Source organism: Malania oleifera, chromosome 4, assembly GCF_029873635.1.
Source record: "Malania oleifera isolate guangnan ecotype guangnan chromosome 4, ASM2987363v1, whole genome shotgun sequence".
NCBI lineage: Eukaryota > Viridiplantae > Streptophyta > Magnoliopsida > Santalales > Ximeniaceae > Malania > Malania oleifera.
Window position 1 is genome coordinate 528050 of NC_080420.1, and position 25467 is coordinate 553516.

The 25467-nt window shown below is 37.0% G+C and overlaps 1 protein-coding gene across 5 annotated transcripts in view; it reads left to right on the top strand.

Annotated features, from left to right (window-relative positions):
* The window catches only part of LOC131153260 (uncharacterized), a 115115-nt gene that overhangs the window by 45452 nt on the left and 44196 nt on the right, over positions 1–25467 (top strand). For 4 of the 5 annotated variants that reach the window (XM_058105456.1, XM_058105454.1, XM_058105455.1 and 1 more), the window contains 2 exons: positions 22844–22970; positions 23053–23147. In XM_058105456.1, coding sequence (XP_057961439.1) covers positions 22844–22970; positions 23053–23147 — 222 coding nt within the window. The remainder of the gene's footprint in view (positions 1–22843; positions 22971–23052; positions 23148–25467) is intronic. The other variant, XM_058105457.1, reaches the window with a different exon arrangement.

Below are 25467 nucleotides of genomic sequence, written 5' to 3' on the forward strand. Positions count from 1 at the left end.
AGGAATTTGCATAATGGGAGGTTAAGGATGCGAAGGTGATATCTTGGCTTTTGGGATAATTGAGTCTCACGTTGTGACCAATCTTTGTTGTTTTACTACGGCTTAGGCTATGCGGGATTATCTCCACCGTATTTACCACCAAGATCGCAGTGCTCAGAAGTTCCAATTGGAGTTGGAAATTAGTAATTACAATCAAGGTAATTTACCTATTGAACAATTTTATTATGGTTTTATTAATCTTTGGAGCGAGTATTCTGCTATTGTTCATGCTAAGGTTCCCCTTACGGCACTCGCCGCTCTTCAATCGGTTCATGCAAAGTCAACGCAATCAGTTTTGGATGAAACTTCGACCTGAATTTTAGCCTGTTCGAACTAGTTTATTGAACCGTAATCTGGTTCCTTCTTTGGATATTTGTTTGGGAGATTTATTGTGTGAAGAACAATGGTAATCTACTCAGATGGGTATGACTTTTGAGAAGGTATTTTCTGAGGCTGTGAATGTAGCATATGCAGCACAAGGGAGAAGGAGGAACAAGTTGTAGTGTTTTAGTTGCAAGGAGTTTGGTCATATTGCTCGAACCTGTCCTAAGAAAGTTTATAACTACTGCAAGAAAGAAGACCATATCATCAAAGACTATGAGTGCGGCCTCAAAATTGCCAACCCCAAGCTTTTAAAGGCTACTGTTCAATCCTCTTCTTCTTCTTCTGCACCTCCCACTGTAAGCTTTGACTTGTCTTTTCTTACACTAGCAATGGTCCAACAGATGATTGTGTCTGCTTTTACGGCCTTAGGCTTGCAAGGTACGACTATTATCTTAACTTCTTAGATTGTTGATTCGGGTGCTTCTAATCATATGATTGGTAATATGACGGGTCTCCATGGTGTTCGTAAGTATAGATGCACGCAAAATATTCAGATTGTTGATGGCTGTTTTCTTCCAATTACCGTTGTTGGTAATTTGGGCTCTTCATTTGGCATTGTTTTTGTCTCTCTTGGATTGTCTACCAATTTTATTTCTGTTGGATAATTGGTAGATAATAACTGTGATGTTCATTTTTCTCGTGGTGGTTGTTTTGTGCAGAATTAGGTGTCAGGGATGGTTATCGCAAGGGGGCCTAAAGTGGAACGTTTATTTCCTTTGTAGTTTTCTATTCCTAATATTGTTTCTCTTGCTTGTACAACTATTGCCAATAATAATGAAGTTTGGCATAAGAAATTGGGTCATCCTAATTGTTGTGTCTTGGCTCATCTTATGAAACATGGTTTTTTGGGCAATAAAGATTCATTTTCTTCTTCTCCTGTATCTTTGGATTGTGCTACTTGTTGTCTTGGTAAAAGTAAAACTTTACCTTTTCCTGCGCATGGTAGTTGTGCTTCTAATTGCTTTGAGATTGTGCATACTGATGTTTGGGGTGTGAGTCTTGTTATTTCTCATGGTCAATATCGTTATTTTGTGACGTTTATTGATGATTATAGTCAATTCACTTAGATATATTTTCTCCGCTCTAAAGCTGACGTGTTTTTCGTCTTTCAAAAATTTGTTGTTGTTTGTCGAGACAGTTCATTACTTGTATAAAAAATTTACGCTTCGACTCAGGGGGGGAGTACATGTCTCATTTTTTTCAGATTTTTCTTTAGCAAAAGGGGATCATTTCCCAGCGTTTCTTTCCTTATACTCCTCAGCAAAATGGAGTCGCTGAGCGTAAGAATCGTCATCTCTTAGATGTTGTTTGTACTTTGTTTATTGATTCTTTTGTACCTTCTAAGTTCTGGGTAGAAGCTTTATCTACTGCTGTCTATTTGGTTAATCGTTTGCCTATTGCCACTCTAAATTATGATTCTCTCTATTTTTTATTATTTGGCATATCTCCTTAGTATTAATCCTCTCATACTTTTGGGTGTGTTTGTTTTGTTCATCTACCACTTGTTGAGCGTCACAAGCTTGCTGCCCAGTCTGTCACGTGTGCCTTTATGGGATATAGTTCTACTTAGGAAGGATTTGTTTGTTATGATGCTCATGCAAACAAATTCCGAATCTCCTGGAATGTGATTTTCTTTGAAAATCAATATTTCTTTCAATCTCAGGTTTTTTCTAATACTCCTATTACTCTTCTTCCTGCTTTTGATGATGTGTCTTCTTCTATAGAGCGATTTAAACCAAGTGTGGTGTATCATCGACGTCCTCCTCCTTCTTCAACACCCTTTCCAAACACTGATCCGTCATCTGATTCTGCGGTTCCTCGACGCTTCACTCAACTTACACATCCATTGGATAGGTATGGTTTTACTCATACCTCGCTTATTGCCAATCTCGACACTGTTTCTGTTCTCACTCATATACCCAGGCAACCACCCAAGCATGTTGACTGCAGGCCATGCAAGAAGAAATCCAAGATCTTCAAGATAATCACCCTTGGGATCTTGTGACTTGTCCCTATGGTGTCAAAGCTATTGGTTGTAAATGGGTGTACTCAGCCAAGTATCGGTTTGATGGGTCACTGGACAGATATAAGTCCCGTCTTGTGGCTCTTGGGAATTGGCAGGAGTATGGTAATGATTATGAAGAGACCTTTGCACCTGTTGCCAAAATGACTACTGTGCAGATTATCTTGGCACTTGCTGCATCGCAGGGGTGGTCTCTCTGGCAGATGGATGTGAAGAATGCTTTTCTACATGGGGATTTGAAGGAATAAATCTATATGTCTCCACCTCTTGGCATGTTTGCTACACCTTCCAAAGAGGTTTGTTGGCTTCGCCGATCCCTGTATGGATTGAAACAGGCTCTGCATGCATGGTTTGATAAATTTCGCTCTACCCTGCTTGCTTTTCATTTTACTTAGAGTTAGTTTGATTCCTCTCTCTTTCTTCGCAAGACTTCTGGAGGAATTGTATTGCTTCTAGTATATGTTGATGACATTGTAATTACTAGCTATGATGCTGAGTTAATTAAGCAATTACAACAACATGAAGAGGAGTGGAATGAAGCTGAGAAAAACCAAGTTCACCCAATAACCCACGAAGCCATGTGATCTCAGAGCATGCAGAAGACCTAGCACGATACTTAGACTCAGTGGAGGACTTGGAAACTCTGTCTTGCTTCTTACTTTTCCAAGGAAATGAGTGCTTTGCCTAAAAACATGCACCAGCCAGAAACAAAGCGACAAGTATCCGCACATGAAAGATCTTGGTCTCCTGTAGTACTTTCTTGGCCTTGAGGTGCAGCTTACTCCGACTGGTATGTTGTTACACCAGCACAAATACACGTAGGAAGTGATTTCATTGGCTAGTCTCCAATCGGGTAATTCTGTTCTTACCCTTGGAGGTAAATCTTAAGCTTTGTCAAGAGGAAGGCGAGTATCTATTTGATCCATCCTTGTATCGGTAGCTTGTTGGGAGTTTGAACTACTTAATGATTACTTGTCCTGATATTTCTTTTGCTGTGCAGCAAGTCAGTCAATTTATGCAGGCTCCTCGACATCTTCATTTAGCCGTTGTCCGCCGCATTATCCGATATCTGAAGGGCACCCCTACACTCGGGTTGTTCTTTCCTAAGGAATCTTCCTTACAGTTGGTGGGGTATAGTGATGCTGATTGGGCCAGATGTGTGGATACTCGTCGCTCTGTTACTGGCTGGTGCATGTTCTTAGGTAATGCACTCATTTCTTGGAAGAGTAAGAAGCAAGACAGAGTTTCCAAGTCCTCTAATGAGTCTGAGTATCGTGCTATGTCTTCCGCATGCTCTGAGATCACATGGCTTCGTAGGTTATTGGGTGAACTTGGTTTTTATCAACTTCATTCCACTCCTCGTCATGCTGATAATACCAGTGCTATTCATATCGCTGCTAATCCTGTCTTCTATGAGCATACGAAACATATCAAAGTCGATTGGCTTTCCATATGTGAATCTTTTGACAAACGAGTGATTACTCTTCCTCACATTTCCACCGAACGTCAAACTGCAGACATATTCACTAAAGCTCTTTCTCGGCACCGGCATCAGTTCTTGGTTGACAAATTGATGCTTCTTGATTTACCAGCATCAATTTGAGAGGGGATGTTAACAGAGATAATTCAGGCAATTAGGTTGTAAATTAGGCTGTAAATAATGCTGAAAATCTGGCAGCATTTAAGTGCTGAAAATCAGGCAATTAGGCTGTAAATGATGCTGATTAGGCTGTAAATAATGCTGAAATCTAGCAGAATTTAAGTGTTGAAAATCAGGCAACAACTATGTAAATCTCTTCTATATAATGAAAGCAAACCTAATGGAAAGAGCATTTAGACCAAAATTAACAGGGGGTATACTAATAGTGGTGCTATTTTGGTGGCTAATGAGGTTATTGAGGATATTGAAAGGAGAAAGAAGAGGGGTTTTATTTTTAAATTGGTTTTTGAGGAAGCTTATGATAGAGTTGGTTGGAGTTTCTTGGATAAAATCTTTGTGAGGGAGGATTTGGTGAGAGATGGCGCTAGTGGATGAGGGGTTGTATTTCTGTGTTTCTCTAGTCATAATGAATAGTGAACCTAAGTCTTGGTTTAGTGCCTTGAGGGGCATTAAATAAGGTGACCCACTTCCCCCGTTTTGTTTGTCTTAGGGTTTGATGTTTCAAGGAGAATGCTGGATAGGGCAGTGGTTACGGGTCTGGTGAAAAGGGTTGGTAGTGGGGAGAGAGGGAGTGGTGGTTTCACACCTTAAGTTTGTTGATGACACCATTTTCTTGTCAGATGATCATAGCCCTTCTTTAAAGAGTAGGGGTGTATATATTTAACTGAAATACTTAAAATCGAACCGAAATACGTTTCGATTTGGTTTTCCGGTTCTCGGTATAGGTTTCGGTTTTCAAAAATAAAGAATTTAGGTTTTGGTTTTGATTTCAGTTTTGTTTTCGCTTTTAAGTTGAAAACTGAACCGGAAAACCGAAAAACCAATAAAATAAATTACATATTTTATAATTTTATATAATATTAATGTTAAAATTATGTAATCATTTTTGTAAATGTTTAACCATTTTAATAACAACAATGACAACAAAACCAAGCCTTAGTCCCACTAGGTGGGGTCGGCTATATGATTCCTTTTCACCAATTTATGCGATTATGGACCATTTCTTTTAATAGATTCAAGCATATTAAATCCTTATTCACCATCTCCTCTCAAGTTATTTTAGGTCTAGCCCTACCCCTTCTATTGCCCCCCCACAGTAACTAAGTCACTCTTCCTCATAGGTCCACTATGTGGCCTACGTTGCAAGTGTCCATACCATTTGAGTCGTTCCTCCCGATAAGCATTCTCATCTCGGCAACTTTTACTTTTTGGATGTTATGTTTCTTCGTTGCCCAACATTCCGAACCATATAACATAGCTGGCCTTATAGCTGTCCTATAAACTTCCCTTTCAATTTTAAGGGTATTCTACAATCACACAGCACACTTGAAGCACTTCTCCATTTCACCCAACCTGCTTTAACTCTATGCATTACATCATCTTCAATTTCTCCTTCAGCGTGCATAATAGATCCAAGGTATCGAAATCTACAAGTGCTATTTATTTCTTCATCATCAAGTTTAACTTTGTCTTCAATATTTCTCCTATCATTACTAAAATTACATTTCATGTAATCTGTCTTATTTCTACTTATCCTAAAGCCTCTAGATTCTAAAGTTTCTCTCTATAATTCTAGCTCAGCCTTTACTCCGTCCCTAGTTTCGTCAATTAATACAATATCATCTGCAAACAACATACACCATGAAACCTCTTTTTGAATACTCTTAGTCAATTGGTCCATCACTAAAGAAAAAAGATAAGGACTCAAAGCAGATCCTTGATGTACACCTATGGTGATTGGAAAATATCTAGTTTCTCCATCTATAGTCCTTACACTAGTCATTTCTCCATCGCACATATCCTTAATGACATCGGTATACCTACTACATACACCCTTTTTTTCTAGAACCCACTATAGAACTTTCCTAGGTATCCTATCATATGCTTTCTCAAGGTCAATAAATATCATATGCAAGTCTCTCTTCTTTTCCCTAAACTTTTCCATTAATCTTCTTAAAAGATAAATAGCTTCTGTGGTAGATCTCCTAGGCATAAAACCAAATTGATTTTCTGAGACCTTTCGTTTCTAACCTTAATCTTTGTTCAACTACCCTTTCCCATAGTTTTATCGTATGACTCATAAGTTTAATTCCGCGATAGTTATTACAATTTTGAATATCTCATTTATTTTTGTATATAGGTATTAAAGTGCTTTTCCTCCATTCATTTGACATTTTCTTAATTTTTACAATTGTATTAAATAAATTAGTTAACCATATAATTCCGTTATCACGTAAGCATTTCCAAACTTCAATTGGGATGTTATCTGGTCCCATAGCTTTTCCATTTTTCATATTTTTTAGTGCAAACTTAACTTTGTTAACTTTAATTTTGCTAATAAATCTTATATTTTTAGTCTTTTCCTCATTTGACAATTCTAAGTTTAAGCCTTCTATTTGGTTTTCATTAAACAACTTACTAAAGTAACTTCACCATCTTTCTTTAATGTCTTCGTCCTTAACCAAGACAATATGCTCCTCACTTTTTATATATTTTACATTTCCTAAGTCCTTACTCTTCCTTTCTCTAGCTTTAGCAAGTTTAAATATATCTCTTTCCCCTTCTTTTGTACCTAATCTATCATACAAACTATTAAATGATCTATATTTAGCTTCACTAACGACCTTTTTTGCATCTTTTCTTGCCTCCTTATATTTTTCAAAGTTATCCCTGTTTCGACATTTTTGCCACGTTTTATACAAAATTCTTTTTTTCTTTATGATTTTTTGTACATCTTTATCCCACCACCAAGTCTCTTTGCTAATCGAGAATCTTCCCCTTGATTCACCTAAAATCTCTTTTGCTATCTTTTTAATAGAGCTAGCTAATCTATTCCAAAGACTATTTGTATCTATCCCATCCTCTATGGTCCAATCTTCATCTTTGATCATTTTATCTTTAAATTTTATTATATTTTCTCCTTTTAGGTTCCACCATCTAGTTCTCTTACACTGGTTTATTTTATCCTTTTTTTTTTTTTTTCCATTTTTTAATACAAATATCTAACACTAAGACTTTATGTTGTGTGGTTAGGCTTTCACCTGGAATAACTTTACAATCCTTGCATGATAAATGATCTACCCTCCTAGTTAAGAAAAAATCTATTTGACGTAGCGAAGTCTAAGATCATCTCGTCAGACTCATTTTTGTCTCCATATCCATATCCATATCCTTTATGTATCCTCTCATAATTTTTATTATCTCTTCCAATGTGTCCATTTAGATCTCCTCCTATAAATATTTTCTCAGTCCCTGGTATGCCTTGTATAATACTATCCATATCTTCCCAAAATTGTCTCTTAAAATTTTCTGCTAATCCGATTTAAGGAGCATAAGCACTAATGATATTTATTATCTCTTGTCCTAATACCATCTTGATTTTTATAATTCTATCCCCTACTCTGGTTACATCCACAATGCTATCTTTTAAGTTTTTGTCTATAATAATGCCTACTCCATTCTTATATTTTTCTTTTCCAGTGTATCAAAGTTTAAATCCTAATTTATTAATTTCTCTAGCTTTCTCCTCCACCCACTTAGTTTCTTGAAGGCAAATTAAATAATAATTTTAATTCTACACAATCAATAATAAAATACTTTATTCCATTTCTGAATAAATTTTATTTATAATTGAAAATATATGAACCTATAAGAAAGGGAGGTGGCATTTAATACATGTGGTGAGGCTCCTCCATTCTTTAAGTTTGTGATGTGGGACAATAGTGAATTTGCCCTTTTGAGTCTCTTACCTCCATATTTTACAGGACCACAATTGAAAAGGAGTGTCGCCCCTACCCTGTTTGCCCGCCTACCTGCCTGGCGTAGTGCACCTGTAAAGTGCAATTGCATGTCCAGGCCCAGCCTTCCTTTGTATTCCCAAATCCCACATCGGTTGGCTGTCAGTTTTGGAAATAACTGAACCGAATGGAGCCGATTACAACTTTATTAAAGAGTATCTCGAGATACCTATTAATGATAGGCAATTGGTTGCACTGTCCTACTTGTTGATTTATTGAATAATTGTGATCTTTCTTTAGGAATCGATGTTTGCTCTTGGTCCTTGGATCATTTTGTGAATTCTTAACCCATTATAAATTTATTTTCTTCTTTATTTTATTATCTGGAAGCCAAAGCACCCCCAAAAATTAAGACTTTTATCTGGTTGGTTGTGCTTACGAGAATCAATACCAATAACTTGTTGCAAAATAGGAGACCATTGAAGGCACTCTCGATAGATGTATGTGTGCTTTTGTATGATAATTTAGAGACATCATCTCATCTATTTTTGCATTATGATTTCTCTTGGAGGGTATGGAAAAAGTTATTTGGTATTCTGGGAGGAAGCTAGGTTAAACTGGAATCGGTGGAGGAATTTTCGCTATTTCGTTTATGGAATTTGGAAGGAGGAAAGACAGGGTTGCCTTATGGAAATGTGGCTTCTTTGAAGTGTTGTGGGGGTTATGGTTAGAATGTAATGCACATATCTTTTTAGGGAAGAAATTGTATTGGTTGCTGGTTTGGGAAAAGATTCACTACATGGCTTTGTTGTGGTGTGTTGGGTTTTAGTTTTTCAATGGAGTGAGCTTTTTGGATGTTGAGCAAGATTGGCATCATCTGATGGTTTGATTTTGTGAATTGTGATCTTGTTTAGTTTTTTTTTTTTTCTTTTGCTGTTTTTCATGTTTTCCTTCTGTTTGTCCTAGAACTTTATAGGGAGATGTCTTATTCTTTTTAATGTAAATTCTGTCTATTATTGAAATCTTTTCTTTTTCTGTATAAAAAAAAAAAGAAATATCCAAGACCCTTAAAGAAAATATTTGTAGGAACCTTTTTTTTTTTTTTCTAATCCTCAAAATAAATTCACTTAGTACCCTTAGGACTAAGATATAAATTGACTACAACTTCTTTTAAAAAAAAAATTTCAACCATAGATTTGAATTTTATTATGAATGTATTAATAAAATTTAAAATTTTAAACCTTTTTTATTAAATATTTTTGGTAGAAAATAAATTTATTAAGAAGGAAAATGTAGACGAAAGGTGATAAATCCTGAGAAAAAGAAACATTACCATTTAAAAAGAGTTTATCTATGTTAGATTACCACTTTATGTAAAGCTTAAGTTGTTAGATTGTAGCCAACAATGTATATCAAGCTTTAAGACCCCTTCACGCATGCAGTTCGATAGCACGTGGCGAGATAAACACATAATAGATAACACCCATTACAAGGAATACAATAATTTTTTAAATATTGCACAATAAATGAAGGAAACAATGCTAGAACCCAGGACCTCTTGGTAACTAGCTCCGATACCATGTTAGATTACCACTTTACCTAAAAGATTAAGCTGTTAGATTGTGGGCTAACAGTATATTTCAAGCTTTAACAATCTATGAAGGATTTTTGAGAAGAAGAATAACCATTCTTATTGAATTTCAAGAGACACGATTACAAGATAAATAGTAGAGGAAGGCCACAAAATCAGCAAATCAAATCAACAGATCTCTAGGCTAGAAAACCGGAAACATAAACTACTAGAATCTGAAATAGCAATTTCATATTTTATTCAAAAACTAGAATTTCCTAATTTATTCCCTAGAAATCCGACACCTCCCCTCAAGTTGGAGCGTAGATATCTATCATGCCCAACTTGCTTACAAAGAGCTCAAAACTACGTCTGTAAAGTTTTTTGGTGAAGATATCAGCTATTTGTTGAGTAGTAGGAACAAAAGGCATGCATACAACTCCAATCAATCTTCTATTTTATGAAATGTCTGGCAATCTCTACATGCTTCATGCGATCATGTTGTATTGGATTTTGAGCAATACTTATGGCAGCTTTGTTGTCACAATACAACTTCATTGGCATGTTCACCGGCATCTGCAGCTCTTCAAGAATTCTCTTCAACCATAGCATCTCACAAACTCCATTAGCCATAGCCCTATATTCTGCCTCGGCACTGCTCCTTGCAACCACATTTTGTTTCTTGCTTTGCCATGTGACCATATTTCCCCAGACATAAGTATAGTATCCCAACGTGGATCTCCTGTCAACAACTGAGCCTGCCCAATCTGCATCAATGTATGCCTTTATGTTCTGCTATGTGATCTTCTGGAAGAGTAAACCCTTGTCTGGTGTACTATTCAAGTATCTAAGAATTCAATAAACTGCTTCAAGATGTTTCTTGTAGGGTGAATGCATAAATTGGTTTACCAAATTTACAGCAAAAGCAATATCGAGCCGTGTATGTGATAAGTAAATTGACTTTCCCACCAACTTTTGATACTGAGTTGTATTCACTATATCACCTTGTCATCCCTAAGTTTTTGATTGGGCTCTATTGGAGTTTCTGCTGGCCTACAACCGCTCATCCTAGTTTCCTTAAGGAGGTCATGGACATACTTCCGTTGGGAGACAACAATCCCTTTCTTTGACCAAGCAACCTCCATTCCAAGGAAATACCTCAGAGATCCTAAGTCCTTGATCTCAAATGTTGATGAGAGGGAAGTCTTCAATCGGTTCATCTCAAGTACGTCATCTCCAGTGAGAATTATATTGTCTACATACACAATCAATATGGCTATCTTCCCATCTTGTGAATGTCTTATAAACATTGTATGATCACCTTGCCCTTAAGTATACTCATGACCTTTAACGAATTGAGTGAATTTCTCAAACCTGGCTCTTGGTGACTGTTTTAACCCATATAGGTGCTTCTTTAGTTTACACACCTTTGTGCCAAACTTTTCACCAAATCATGGAGGTGCATCCATGTACACTTTTTCCTCCAGGTCTCCATTAACAAATGCATTTTTTACGTCCAACTATTGCAGAGGCCAGTCACGATTAGCTGCAAGTGACAAAAGAACTCTTACAGAGTTTGGCTTTGCGACTGGGGCGAATGTCTCCAAGTAATCAATGCCATAGGTCTGAGTGAATCCCTTGGCGACCAATTGAACTATATACTGTTCTAGACAAACCATCAGATTTATACTTGACTGTAAACAACCATTTGCACCCTACAGTTGTCTTTCCACTTGGTAGATCAACTACCTCCCATGTGCCATTTTTTTCAAGAGCTTTCATCTCCTCGAAGACAACCTCCTTCCACTCAGGAACTCTCAGAGCATCCAGCACAGTATTAGGAATCTCCATACAAGACAATTGTGAGGTAAAAGAACAAAAAATAAGGTGAGAGATTTTCATATGACACATAATTGGACAATGGATGTTGGGTGCAAGACCTCACACTCTTCCGGACAGCAATGGGAAGTTCAGAATCATCGAACTCAGGATTGGAACCAGACTCGGGTTCAGAACTAGAGGGCTCAGAACTCGAAGATCAAATGGACTGAACATGAGGTAAAGGCTTGGTGAGGACATTACCTGAAGGGTTTACGGATTGTGGATAGTGTAAAGGATTGAAAGACCCTTTCTTTCAAGTTGTCCTCTGTTGCGAGTAGACAATGTCAAATGGTACCAACGCTGTGGTGTTTTTTTTTGTTTCTCCTTTGTTAGTCATTATAGGATCATGAACATCATGAGATGGAACTGTAGGAAGACCTGCCTTTTCAGTATCTAAAAAACTCAACTCACTTTCTCCTTGTATAATAAAGCTTGGGGTTTTAGGTTGAATAATCAAAGTTGGAGAAAAATCATTTTGCGTGTCTTCAGTTTGGAAAAAATAATGAAACACAGCTGAATCTTTGGTTTGGTTCCTCCCTGAAGATGAGGTGTAAAATAGGGATGTAATCCAAAGAATGTAACATCCATGGTAACAAATATTTTTTTTTTTGGAAATGGGTTTAAAACATTTATACCCCTTTTGAGTGGGAGCAGAACCAACAAACACACATTTTGTGGCTCAAGGTTCAAGTTTTCCTCGATTATGAGTATGAATATGAACAAAAGTGGTACAACCAAATATCTTTAGTGGTAAAGAAGACAGCTGATTGTTGGATAAAACTTATGAAAAACATCAAAAGGTGTTTCAAAGCTTAAAACGTTATTAGGCGTTCTATTTATGAGATATGTAGCAGTAAGAACGACTTCACCCGAAAGGTATTTACGTACCTAATTGGTAAAAAGCAATGCTTGAGCTACTTCCAATAAGTGTTTGTTTTTTCTTTCAGCCAAACCATTTTGTTGCGGAGTGTCGTCACAAGAGCTTTGATGAACAATTCCTTTTTCAAAAAAAAGAAAAAAATGGCCCAAAATGTCTTTAAAATATTCTCGACCATTATTACTCCGCAATATTTGAATATTTTTTTGAAATTGTGTTTGTACCATGGTGTAAAAATTTTTGAAAATTGTTTCCACTTCAGATTTTTCCTTTATCAAATATACCCAACTTAATCTCGTGTGATCGTCAATAAAGGTCACAAACCATTTTTTGCCAGAATACGTAGATGTTCTGCATGGGTCCCAGATATTGCTATGAATCACAGTAAATGGTGTAGTTGGTTTGTAGGTTAGGCGGAAAAGGATGCACGACGATGTTTAGCAAACTGACAAACCTCACATTGACAAGAAGATGGACTTTTATTCTGATATAAATTGGGAAACAAGTATTTTAAATATTGAAAACTAGGATGGCCTAACCTATAATGACATAACATGATATCATTATCATTGAAAATAGAAACATAATTTAGGCAAGTACTTTAACATTGTCTACTCGATTCGATCCATCGTCAAAATAATATAGTCCATCTTTTTCCTTAGCTCTGCCAATCATCCTCCCCGTAGCTTGACATTGATGATCAGAGGTAATTTTATTGATGGACAATAAATTGCAAGACAAATTGGGAACGTGGAGCACATCATGGAGAGTTAACAACGAAGTGAGTTTGATAGTTCCTATCCCAGCAATTATCAAGAGTAAACCATCTGCAATTTTGACCTTTTTATTGCCTGCACACTGACTATAGGATGAGAACAATTTGGAGCAACCGCTCATATGATCAGAACAATTTGGAGCAACCGCTCATATGATCAGTTGCGCTAGAACCAATTATCCAAGAATGAACAAAGTTAGGAATAACACCTAAAAGCGCAGTAGCAAGAGAGTTACCCTTCTATACCAAAGAACAAGACAAAGTTAAGAACAATTTTGGAGATTGAAACAATTTGTATAGGTGCTCTAATTGCTCCTTGGTGAAAGGGAGTGCATCCGAGCTGGTAGAGGGCTCTTGAGTCTCTTCAGCAGTGGCTTGGTAGGCGTGACTGTCATGTTTGGATTTTGGCTTCCAATTTGCTAGTTTACCATGAAGCTTCCAACACGTCTCCTTCATATCCACAATTTTTTGCAATGCTCGCACCACGGTTTCTTACGCTCGTCGTTGTCAGAATCAACACCTCTTGACACAAGAGCAGAGCTCTCAGGTTCCAAGTTGAAACTAGGTTCGGTGTTGTGCATCATGATTTTTTTCCTTGACTCCTCGTTTCTAACTTCAGAAAAAACTTCCCGAATAGAGGGCAATGGCTTCCTGCTGAGAATGCGGCCTCCGACCTCGTACAAAATCCGATTAAGGCCGGCTAAAAACATGTAAACCTTGTCATTTTCCTCTCTCTTCTTGTGGCGAGCGTGGTCGTTCTAATTCTCCCAAACATCATCATTACACTGATCAAGTTTGTGCCTTAACGTTACCAATTCATTGTAATAAGTAGTAACATCGCGATCATTCTGCTTGGATCTCTAGAATCGAGTTTTCAACTCAAATATTTTAGAAGAATTCTCCAGGTCGGAATAATGATCTCGAACGGCCTCCCAAAAGTCTTTATCAGTGGGAAGAAATAGGTGAGGCTTTCCAGGAAGGTTCCATGGAATTGATGAGCCAAGCAATAATAAGAGAATTTTTGGACTGCCATTTTTTTAGATCGGGGTCACCAGCAGCAGGCTTCGATATTTTGCTAGTCAAATGCCCTATTTTGTCTCTGCTATCGATAGCCAATTTTACAGACTGAGCCCACTTGAGATAGTTGTGCCCATTGAGTTTTGTAACCGTGAGATAAAGGGCTGAATTTTGGGAATAGTAATCCGCAAATACAGGCTTGGGGGAATAGTGGGATTGGGTGGAATGGTTTCGGAAGTACCGAAAGACCTGGTAGGATTTGTTTGGGCGCTGGTCGTCGCCGACTTATATGACATTATCAGAAGAAAGAACAAAATAGAAAAAGAGCACGAGGCTCTGATACCATGAAAGATTTTTGAGAAGAAGAATAAACATTGTTATTGAATTTCAAGAGACACGATTACAAGATAAATAGTAGAGGAAGGCCACCAAATTAGGAAGGCCACAAAATCAGCAAATCAAATCACCAAAAAATCAGCAGATCTCTAGGCTAGAAAATAGGAAACAGAAACTACTAGAATTTAAAATAGTAATTTCAGATTTTATTCAAAAAATAGAATTTCTTAATTTATTCCCTAGATATCTGACAATCTAGAATGGTTGTGATGGATGTGATTATTTCAACTCTTCATTTTAATTGATTGTGTGCAATTTTGGACAAACATGGATAAATTGCAATTCAAAATGATCTTGAATTTTGTCCCAATCCAAACAAACCAAACCTAGGGCATGAAATCATTGCTCTGAAACACGTTGTTCATCTATTTGCGATGGATAACTTTTATAACTTGAAAAAACATGTACACCTTCATCATATCCAGTACTTGCTACCTCTAGAATGCTATCTCCTTCTGTAGAAAATTCAACAACTATCACTAGGAACCACGTGAAAAGGAAGAAAATCCAATAACAATAAAAGGCAAGCCAAATGAAAAGGAATCACAGTGACTTCTCTTCAAGTGTGTGATACATCTATGTTGCCTGTACATTTCACAAACTCGGGTGGCAAGAATGAATTCCCGTGGCAGATGCACATGTTGATGACCTCTTCTTTTGTGTATTGGTACAAGAACAAAGTGATGGTTTTCCCATTTGGGCCATTCCTGGTCATTGAATTTGAAACACATTGGTTTTGGAAAAGAGGCGTATTGATTTTGACTATGCTGCTCAGAAGGCTTCTTGCTCGTGCTCTTGTTGGCTTCCTCAAACATATTAGGAGTCGGGTTTTCACTAGTATTGGAGTAGCCATGTTTGGAGACACCACCGTCTCCGCGTTATCCACTCTGTTAGATGAATCACCGTGTCCTTATGGCTTGTCCTAGTGGCTCACTGGCTGTAGAGACCCCTAAACGATAGGGAGATGGAGGAGTTATCCTCCATGTTCGTTTTGTTGAAAAATTGTTGTCTCATTGGAAGTTGATAACCACTATTGATCTTTGGATCCCTTAGGGTTTAATTCCTGCAAATCATTTTGTGAGTTCTTGACTAGCTTTAGTTTTTCTTTTCCTCTCTACAAAACTGTTGGAAGGCCAAAGTCCCCTCTAAAGTCAAAGCTTTTCTCTAGCTGGTTGTGCTTAATAGGATCATGACCCATAACTTGTTATAGATTAGAAGACCATAAAAGATCTCTCTCCAGATGTATAAGTGCTTTTTTTTTAATTAAGATGCCTTATTCTCCTGTTTGTACATTCCTATTCTATCAATGAAATTCTTTTGTATAAAATAAAAATACTTACACTTGCATTTGTTGTGGCTCGAGGTTTATCAAGTTATTGGCATGGATAACAAAAGAAGTAGAGCTACTTCTCTTCCGTGTTGCTGAGAGGAACTCTAATAATCTGAAACCCATTCGACCCCCACTTCCCATTTCCTCAGTATTCACTATTGATTTTCTCCTAATCTATAGTGATTGGCAAATTATAATTGCAATTTGACATAGCTGAAATGACTAGACAACCTGACACATCTATGCCACCCGGTAAGAATTCTTCTCAATCACTATGTCTATTCTCAGAGAGGCCAAACATGGCATCACATGAGGGAATGTAAACCCATTTGCAAGAAGAACATGCCAAAATGAAGTCGGACATGGATACTGCCCCACCACCATTGAAATAGTGTAGATGAAGTACAAACCATTGGATTTGAACCTAGATCTTGATCTCCAATCTCCTTAGAACTTCGCAACTAGATATTTGATTTTGAGCTTTATTTTTTGTAATATATGATTGCTCTATTATTCTATTTTGCCTCTTTGTCTCTAACCTTATTTTGCATTTTTGGTGCTTTGCGAACATCTTATCATTTATCACTCTGTTCACCCCTCCACATGCTCCTCCTATTGCTTCTCCTCCCACTTCGTCCTTGTTTTTTAAGTCCATTGCTTGATGGTTGATTCATTACAAAAAGAATCATGAATAGAAAATCTTGCAATTTATTGAATTTTTTTAGAGTCCATTAATGTTTGATCATAAGAAATTGTTGGGTAAGGGTTGAAATATCTGATTTTTGAAAGACCTTTGGTTGGGTGATGTTGTTTTGTCTACCTCTTTTCCTCGCCTATTTTATTTGAGCGAAAGATAGGATAGATCCATTTATTCTTTGAATGTAGAATCGGGCAGTGCTTTACCTTCATGAGATTTTCACATTTGGAGATCCTTGAACGATGAGAAGATTGAAGAGTTATCGTCTTAGTTAGTCGTGTTGAATAATTGTCAGGTCTCTTTGGAAGTTGATAGCTGATCTTGGTCCTTGGATCCCTTGGGGTTAATTCTCCTTTGTTTGTTCTTGACCAGTACTGATTTTTATTTTCCTATTTAAAACTATTTGGAAGGTTATCTAAAAGAAAAAAATCAAATTCCCCCCTAAAATCAATGCTTTTCTCTGATTTGGAAGAAGGGAGGATAGTACAGCTCTATGAAAGAGTGTTAAGTTTGTAGTCTTATGGGGTTTATGGCTGGAGCGTAGCACAAATTTTTTTTGATAGGAAGTTAAATTGGTCATTGGTGTGGGAAAAGATTAGTATATGGCTTCATTATGGTGTGCTGTGTTTGGAATTTTTAGGGAACCTACTTTTTAGGATTTAAATAAGGATTGGAGGAATTGGTGTTATTTCAAGTGTGAGGGAGGGGTCAATGGTTAGTTTCCTCTATGTATGGGCCTACTAAACCAACTCTTAGAAGTTCTTTTTGGGAGGAGTTGTATAATGTTTTTGGCTTTTGCTCGCTTTGGTGGATTGTGGGAGGTAATTTTAATGTAGTGAGATTCCCTAATGTGAAGAAAGGGGGTGGTAGAGTTACAAATAGCATGTAGAATTTTGATTTGCTTATCGGGGATTGTGGTTTAAGAGATATTCCCTTGAGGAATGCTCCATTTACTCGTTCTGTCGGGGAGGTTGGAACGGTGGCTAGTAGACTTGATACGTTTTTGTTTTGCAGTGACTGGGAGGATGAATTTCCAAACCTTTCTCATTGTGTTCTTCCTAGGATTATGTCTAACCATTTTCCAATCTAGTTGGAATCTAGAGAGGTGTCTTGTGGCTGGATTATGCATCCTTCATGTCTTTTGTTAGGGACTCTTGGGTAGAGGAACTGGAGGGCGGGTGGGGAGGATTCCAATTCATGAGAAAGTTGAAATGCTTGAAGGAGAAAAAGACCAAATTCAAATGGGTTAAGGATGGTGATTGCAACTCTTCTTTCTTTCCTAGACTAGCTAAGTGCAAAAGAATTAAGAATTTGATTAGGGAGTTAGATGTGGGGGATAGGGTAGTTTCTAATAATCAGCGTCATATTGCTTCTATTATCACCAATTTCTTTCAAAACTTGTGTTTGGAGGAGGATCATTGTAGGTCAATAATAGAGGGATTAGAGTGGAACCCTAAATCTGCTGATAAGATGTGTTGGTTAGAGAGACCTTTTGATAAAAAGGAGGTTAGGGGGGTGGTTTTTAGGATGGATAGGGATAAGTCTCTAGGCACGTGTGGTTTTAATATTGCTTTCTTTCAAAATTGTTGGGATACAGTAAAGGAGGATTTGTTCCAAGTTTTTAGCGAGTTCTTTGAAAACTGAGTTCGTAGTGAGAGCCTTAATTTCTCCTTTATAGCCTTGGTACCAACGAAATTGAATTCTATTGAAGTAGAGGATTTTAGACCTATTAGTCTTGTGTCTAGTGTATATAAGGTTATTATTAAATTCATCGCTAATAGGTTGAGTGCAGTGCTTGATGATACCGTCTCTAGTGCTCAAAGTGCGTTTGTTTGGGGGAGGCACACTGTGCATGCTATTTAGTTGCCATTGAAGGGTGTAGGATATTCGTAAAAATAAGAAGCAAGGGGAGGGGGTTGTCTTTAAACTGGATTTTGAGAAAGCCTAAGATAGAGTGAGCTGGGGTTTTTTGGATAGATCATTTACGAGAAAGGGTTTTGGTATGCATTGGCATCTTAGAGGTTGCTTGTCTAATGTGTGGCCCTTGGCAAATGTGAATGGTGAGCCTAAATCTTGGTTTGGTGCTTCGAGGGGTTTTATACACAAAGACCCTTTATCCCGTTTTTTGTTTGTTCTTGTAGTAGATGTTTTGAGTAGGATTGTGGATAGGGTGGTGGCGGGGTTTGGTTAGAGGTCTGGAAGTGGGGAGAGTGGGGGTGGTGGTTTCGCATCTCTAGTTTGCTGAGGACTCCATTTTCTTCGTAGACGATCACAATCTCGCATTTAGGCGTGTTTTGGGTATCCTTCATATTTTCAAGACGTTGTTTGGGCTCAAAATCAATATGGGGAAGAATGGTTTAGTGGTTATGAATGTGCTAGTTGAGTGTGTCAGGAGCGGGCAAATGAAGTGGGGTGTGGTATTTTGGATTGACCTTTGACATACCTAGGTATCCCTTTGGGGGGTGACCATAGAGCTGCAGATTTTTGGAACCTTGTAGTGGAAAGGGTGACAAAGAGATTAGATTGTTGGAAGGGAGTCCTCTTTTCTCTTGGGGGTAAAATTACTTTGATTCAGACTTTTCTTGCTAGCATCTCGTTATATTTCTTATCTGTCGTCAAGATTCCGGTGGGGATTGCTAGCAGGCTTGAGAAGAGTTTTTTTGGTCCGACGGGGGGAGTCATAGAGGCCATTTAGTGAGTTGGAATGAGGTTTGTAGATCTAAAAGGAGTGGGGTTTGGGTCTTGGCAAGTTGATGTCTAAAAACACTGCCCGTCTAGCTAAATGGCTGTCACGTTTCCCTATAGAAAAATTGGGCCTCTAGCATAACATAATAAGAAGTAAGTTTGGGTTGGATGAGAATGAGTGGGATACCAATGCTAATTTAATATGCTCTTTGGGGAGTCTATGGAGATTTGTTTCTCAGATTTATCCTTCTTTCATCCCTCACACTAAACTTGAGGTTGGGTGGGGTTCTCATATTCATTTTTTGAAAGACCCTTGGCTGGGAAATGCACAATTTTCTACTTCGTTCCTTCGTCTATTTCATCTTAGTTCTAGACAAAATAAAGCCATTTCTTTCTTTGTTGGCGAATTGAGTAGTCCTTTGGTTTCCTGAAATCTTATTTTAGGTGACCTCTGAATGATAGGGAGATGGTGGAAGTGTCATCTTCGTTCTTAGTCTTTGGATGATAGGGAGATGCTCGAATTGTAATCTTTTTTCGAGGAGGGATGTTCATTTTTGGTCTTTGGACCAGTCAGGTGTGTTTTCTTGCTAATCTTTTTTTGAATTTTTTATTCATTCCAACTTTTCTTTCTTGCTATACTCCAATATGTGGAAGGCTAAGGTTCCCTCTAAAATAAAAGCTTTCACTTGTTTGGTTGTGCTTAGTAAGATAAATGCCAATAACTTGTTGCAAATTAGGAGACCTATGAATGCTCTCTCTCTCTATGTATGTGTGCTTTGTTACAAGAACTCCTAGACAACTTCCTACCTTCTTTTGCAATGTGATTTGCTTAGAGTGTTTGGACTATGCTTTTTGGTGCTATGGGAGAAAGCTGGGTTTTTCATCCCTTGGTGGAAGACCTTTTGGAAATATCCTTCGCAGGTTTTGGTAGAAGAAAGGACAGCACAAATTTATGGAAGTGTGACTTTTTCTTAGTATTTTGGGGTTTATATATGGAACCTAATACTCGGATAAATGAGATGTTGGTTTGGGAAAAAATAAAATATTTGGCATCTTTGTGGTGTGTTGGGTATGGGTTTTTTAAACAGGCAAGTTTTTAGGAGATGCAAAGAGATTGGAGGAACACATTGACAGGATGATTTTTTTGTGGGCATTTTTTATGTTTTTGTTTAGTCTTGGAGAGTCAGTTTGTCTTGGGAGATTTCTCATTCTCCCTCTTGTAAATTCTCTTTCTATTAATGATATATTCTTTTGTTATAAAAAAAAATTTTCCTGGTTTGAACCAAATTTTCTCCTGAGATATATTTTTCTCCCTCCTTGTAAGTTCTTTTCTATAAAAGAAAGGATCAACACCAATAACTTTTGCAGATTAGGAGACCTTTGAAGGCTCTTTATCCAGATGTATGTGTGCTTTGTTTTAAGTACTTGGAAACTGCTCCGCATCTTTTCATGCATTGTGATTTTGCTAGGAGGTTTTGGAACAAGTTATTTAATTATTTTGGAGAATGTTGGATTTGTACAAATATAGTGGATGAGTTTTTTTCAATTCATTTTGTTGGTTTTGGTAGGAAAAAGGAAGAAGGTAAAGAGTTGTGGAAACGTGCTTTCTTTGCAGTATTTTAGGGCCGATGCATGGAACCAAACGCACGTATTTTATGGGGGAAGAAATTTTCATTTCTGTTGGTTATGGAGAAGATTCACTATTTGGATTCTCTAAAGTGTGTGGGTAATTAGAACTTCAAGTGGGTGTTTTTTTTGGATATTCAGGACAATTGGCATTCCTTGTTGACTTGTTAGGGCGTGCTTACTATTCTGGGTTTCTTTTTCTGTTTTTTTTTTCTTGGATTTTTTTTGTGGGGGGGGGGAAGGGGGGGAGGCGTGGTTGGGTAAGTTGTAGTGTGTTTTTGGGGTAACCCAGTGTGTGGAAAGGAGATGCCTTATTCTCCTGCTTGTTAATTCTTTATCTATCAATGAATTTCTTTTGTTATAAAGCAAACAAACACACAAGTGGATTTTTGTGGATTTGAGGGTTAGGGATTCTGTTGGTTTTTGTTTAATTGGATTTATGAGGGTTTGAGACATTAAGGAAACATGAAGGGGATTGGTGGGGTTTTGCCATGAAATCTTTGACCTTCCTTGAAGGTGAATGATTAGGTTCTTTACCTTATTGGGATTTTCACTTTTGGAAATCCTTGAATGATAGGGAGATGGAAGAGTTATCCTCTTTGTTAGTCTTGTTGAATAACTGGCAGGTATCTTTGGAAGGTGATAGCCAATCCTGGTCTTTGGATCCCTTGGGTTTTTATTCTTAAAATCTTTTTTTGAGTTCTGGAGTAGCACTGATTTACCCTTTCCTCTCTATAAAACTATTTGGAAGGCCAAAGTCCCCCAATATCAAATCTTTTCTCTCGTTGGTTGTGCTTAATAGGATCAACACCAATAACTTGTCACAGATTTGGAGGCCTTTGAAGGGTCTCTCTCCAGATGTTTCTGTGCTTTACTTTAACTGCTCAGAATCTGCTCCGCTTCTTTTCATGCATTGTGATAGGGTATGGAACAAGTTATTTAATTATTTTGGAGAATGTTGGGTTTGTCCAAAGACAATGGGGTAGTTTTTGGCAATTTCTTTTGTCAGTTTTAGTAGGAAAAAGGAAGGAATAGTGTTATGGAAATGTGCTTTTTTGTTGCATGATTTTGGGGTCTGTGAAAGGAACATAATGTGCTTATATTCCTCAGGAAGAAGTTGTTTCTGTTGGTTTGGGAAAAGATTCATTATTGGGCTTCTCTTTTGTTGTGTGGGTAATATGAACTTCAAAGGGTTGTGCTTAATGAATATTCAGCGCGCTTGGCATTCCTTGTTGACTTGTTGGGGCATGCTGATTTTTCTATATTGTTCTTCATGCCTTTTGATTTTTTCTATTTGTTTTTTCAGGCGTATCCCTGAGTTTGTTAGGGGGATACTTATTCTCCTGTTTGTACATTCGTAATATATCAATGAATTTCTTTTGCTATTAAAGAAAAGATAAAAAGTTAATGCTGGATTTATTTTTGATATGCGTTTGTAGTGTTGTTCACTGTAATGGCTTTGAAGATGATTTTGCTAACAGGGTTAAAGTGGGAAAACTGCACATACTCAATTGTTCAAATGCCAAATAAATTTAACTATTTTTCTTTAGTGGTTCAAGTTGGGTCTTAATTCGGTTCATACTTCAGAATTTGTTTCAGACTTCAAGTCTAATGCTTAATTTTACCCAAATCCTAATTGAATCAGATTTTTCAGGCTCAAAGCAATATATTTCCACATGTGACAATGCCTATGTTTAATAATGATGTGGGGGTAGAATTGCGGAAAATTTAATTAATATCAACATTGTTTCAGAAACTATATGTAATTATATATATAAAATATGTTCCCATGTATACAGAAAATAATTAAAATATGTTCCCATGTATATAGGAATAAAATATATTTTCATGTCTTAAACATGCTCTCTCCTACTTTGTGTTAAACTTTTTTGGCCATGCTGTGGTGCATGCCCCTGCTTCATAGGGGCCAGTAGGAAATTGATTCTTTGGTTGGCTGTGTATGATTCATTGATAATTCGATGTTTATTAGCTTCATATATTAAATGTAAAGGTGATTTTTCTGAATCCTTACCTTGTACTGTTTGATTTTGAAAATTTGTGTTACCTTATGGAATGTTTTACCATTCTTTGTTTTTGCATATGAAGAGGTTGAGACTTAAAACTTTCATTCATTTGGATAACGAAGTGGATGTAGGGCAGATGCAAATGAGGCTGCAGTTACTCTTCTTCCATCAAATATTACCGTATTTACTCTTGACTTTTCGGGGTCAGGCTTATCTGATGGTGATTATGTCAGTCTTGGATGGCATGAGGTATGTTCCTATTTCCCCTTTCTTGTTATTTATTGTGTTTCATGTCTAATGACCTTCTTAAGCATATTTTCATCTGTGTCAGAGGGATGACCTCAAGGTGGTGGTGTCTTATCTAAGAAGCAACAGACAAGTCTCATGCATAGGTCTTTGGGGACGATCTATGGGTGCGGTGACAAGGTAATTCGTCATATTTTTTACGCATTTTTTTTTTTTTTGAATTGGAGTCATTAAAAATAGGAAAAGGAGAATAAGAAGTCCTCAATCAAAAGAAGAGAGAAAAAGAAAAAAACCAGCATCATCTTAACAGGGCCACCCAGTCTTGATTAGCATCCTGGAAATAGCTGCCCTTAAAACAGCCTGCACTATAAGGCCAAAGGAAAGCCAAATACTGCACTCTATGCTAAAGACCCTCCAGACATTCTCTTTCCAAAAAAAATTCTAGCATTCCTCTCGGCCAAATTTCCCATAAAACAGTGCAAAGAGCATACCTCTATAGATTCTACATCCTTACCCTTCCCAAAACCAACAAAAAAAATGCTAAAAAATTCTACCACTGACTTTGGCCACACTTAACCAAGAACTCCAAAAAGTGTGTTCCACAAATCCATGCAAATGAATTTTACATGCTTATAAATAACCACATGCTTTTACTTCAGCAGATTTTTCTCTAGATTTTTTGCCTCATTAAGAGTTATGTTCACACTTCACAGAAATAAGTTCCACCAAGTGCGAAATGTATCAACTTGGTGATGTCAGACTTTGTGCTAAGAATGAAGCCATCACTTTGGAATTAGAGCAGAAAGGCAGTAAATGCCTTTTTAGCGCAGATTATGCCAATGTTCTGATCTTCTATTCCCAGGCACTTTGTGATGCTCTGATAGATGATTTCTTTTTCTATTCTTAGGTGTTGTCGAGCTTGAGTTTACCATCTTACTTTCAAGTGGAGTTCAAGCCCAGTGAATATTGACTTACAACAAACAAACTTGTTACTCTGACAAGCTTGCTGAACTTACTAGCTTTGAGTTGGGTGAGCAAAACTGAATGAGAGAATTCTCTTATTTGATAGCCTTAGAACGTTAAGGCTTTCTTAATGATCTAGCTTTTACTTCTAACTCAAAAAATTATATAATTTTAAAAATGGAAGTAAAGCGCATAACACTATCATGCTTGTTTGTAAACTCAGTTATTGACTTTTTATAAACTTGTATTGTGTACTAATAGACTACTAGATTTTTTTACCAAATCGAAAGGAAGGAACGGTTCTATGTATTTACCCATGTGGTCTGGAGTCCCTTTCAAACAGTAAGTTATGACATTGCTTCCAAAAAGATAAAAGTTTACTCTGATTCACCAGTATCAACTGCGGGAAGAAATTGTCTCCTATATTGCTTGCTCTCATTCTTGCTCACAAACAGAGTTTTTTTTTTTTTTTTCCATTTATGACCTTTACCGTGAGCCTAACAAAGATAGAATTTTTTACTTTGTCCTGCGACTTTCATTGCCTGCAATGACTCTTATCTTTATGGCTCCTTTATTTTCCCCTTTCAGTTCAAATAAAGCAGTCCACTGTCATAACTGTTAAGGCATAAAAGAAAAGAGTTAATGTTTGTTTTAATTTCTGCAGGCAAAGAAACAAACAAGATCTGTATTTGACTAGGGTGACTGCATTTTACTATGCAAGTGAACTTTGATCCTCCCTATATCATTTTTTATTTATTTTTTTGGATAGCAAATGAAAAGCGTTCATTAATAAGAAAGACTTTACAAATAGTTAAGACATCTCCCATCAAAATTTTGGGAAAATCTAGATAAAAGGAACTGAAAAAACAAATAAATACTATGAAATGTCAATGCAAAAAATTCCTTCAGTCTTGTTGAGTTTTTGGAAACCTAGCTCCTTTAAAGCATCCAAAGCCAACGCACCATAAAGAGGCCAAGTATTGAATCTTTTCCCAAACCAGTTGCCAATTCAATTTTTACCCTGAGAAATCCATTCATTATGCTCCAACCATAATCCTCATAGCACTGCAAATATAATGCATTTCCAAAGAACAGCCCTATCCTTCCTTCTTCCAAAGTCCTTAGAAGAAATAGCCAAAATTTCTTCCACCGATGCTGGACAAACCCACGCTTTTCTCAACATGCCAAATAATTTACTCTAGATGCTCCAAGAAAAATTATAGTGTAAGAACAAATGATATGTTCATTCTGAATTCAAACAGCAAAGCAAACCAACATCTGGAGGTTAGGCCTTCAAAGTTCTCTTCATTTGCAACAGATATTTGTGCTGATTTTATTAAGCACAATCAGCAAAATAAAATATTTAAATCTTTAGGGGAGCTTTAGCTTTTCATGAATATAAAGGAAAAATAAAGTTGGAATGGGTAAAAAACTTTAAAAAAAAAAAATGGTTTACAAGAATATACCTCCGAATGATCCAAAGCTCAAGACTAACATGAATATAAAGGCAAATTAAAGTTCAAATGGGTAAAAAACT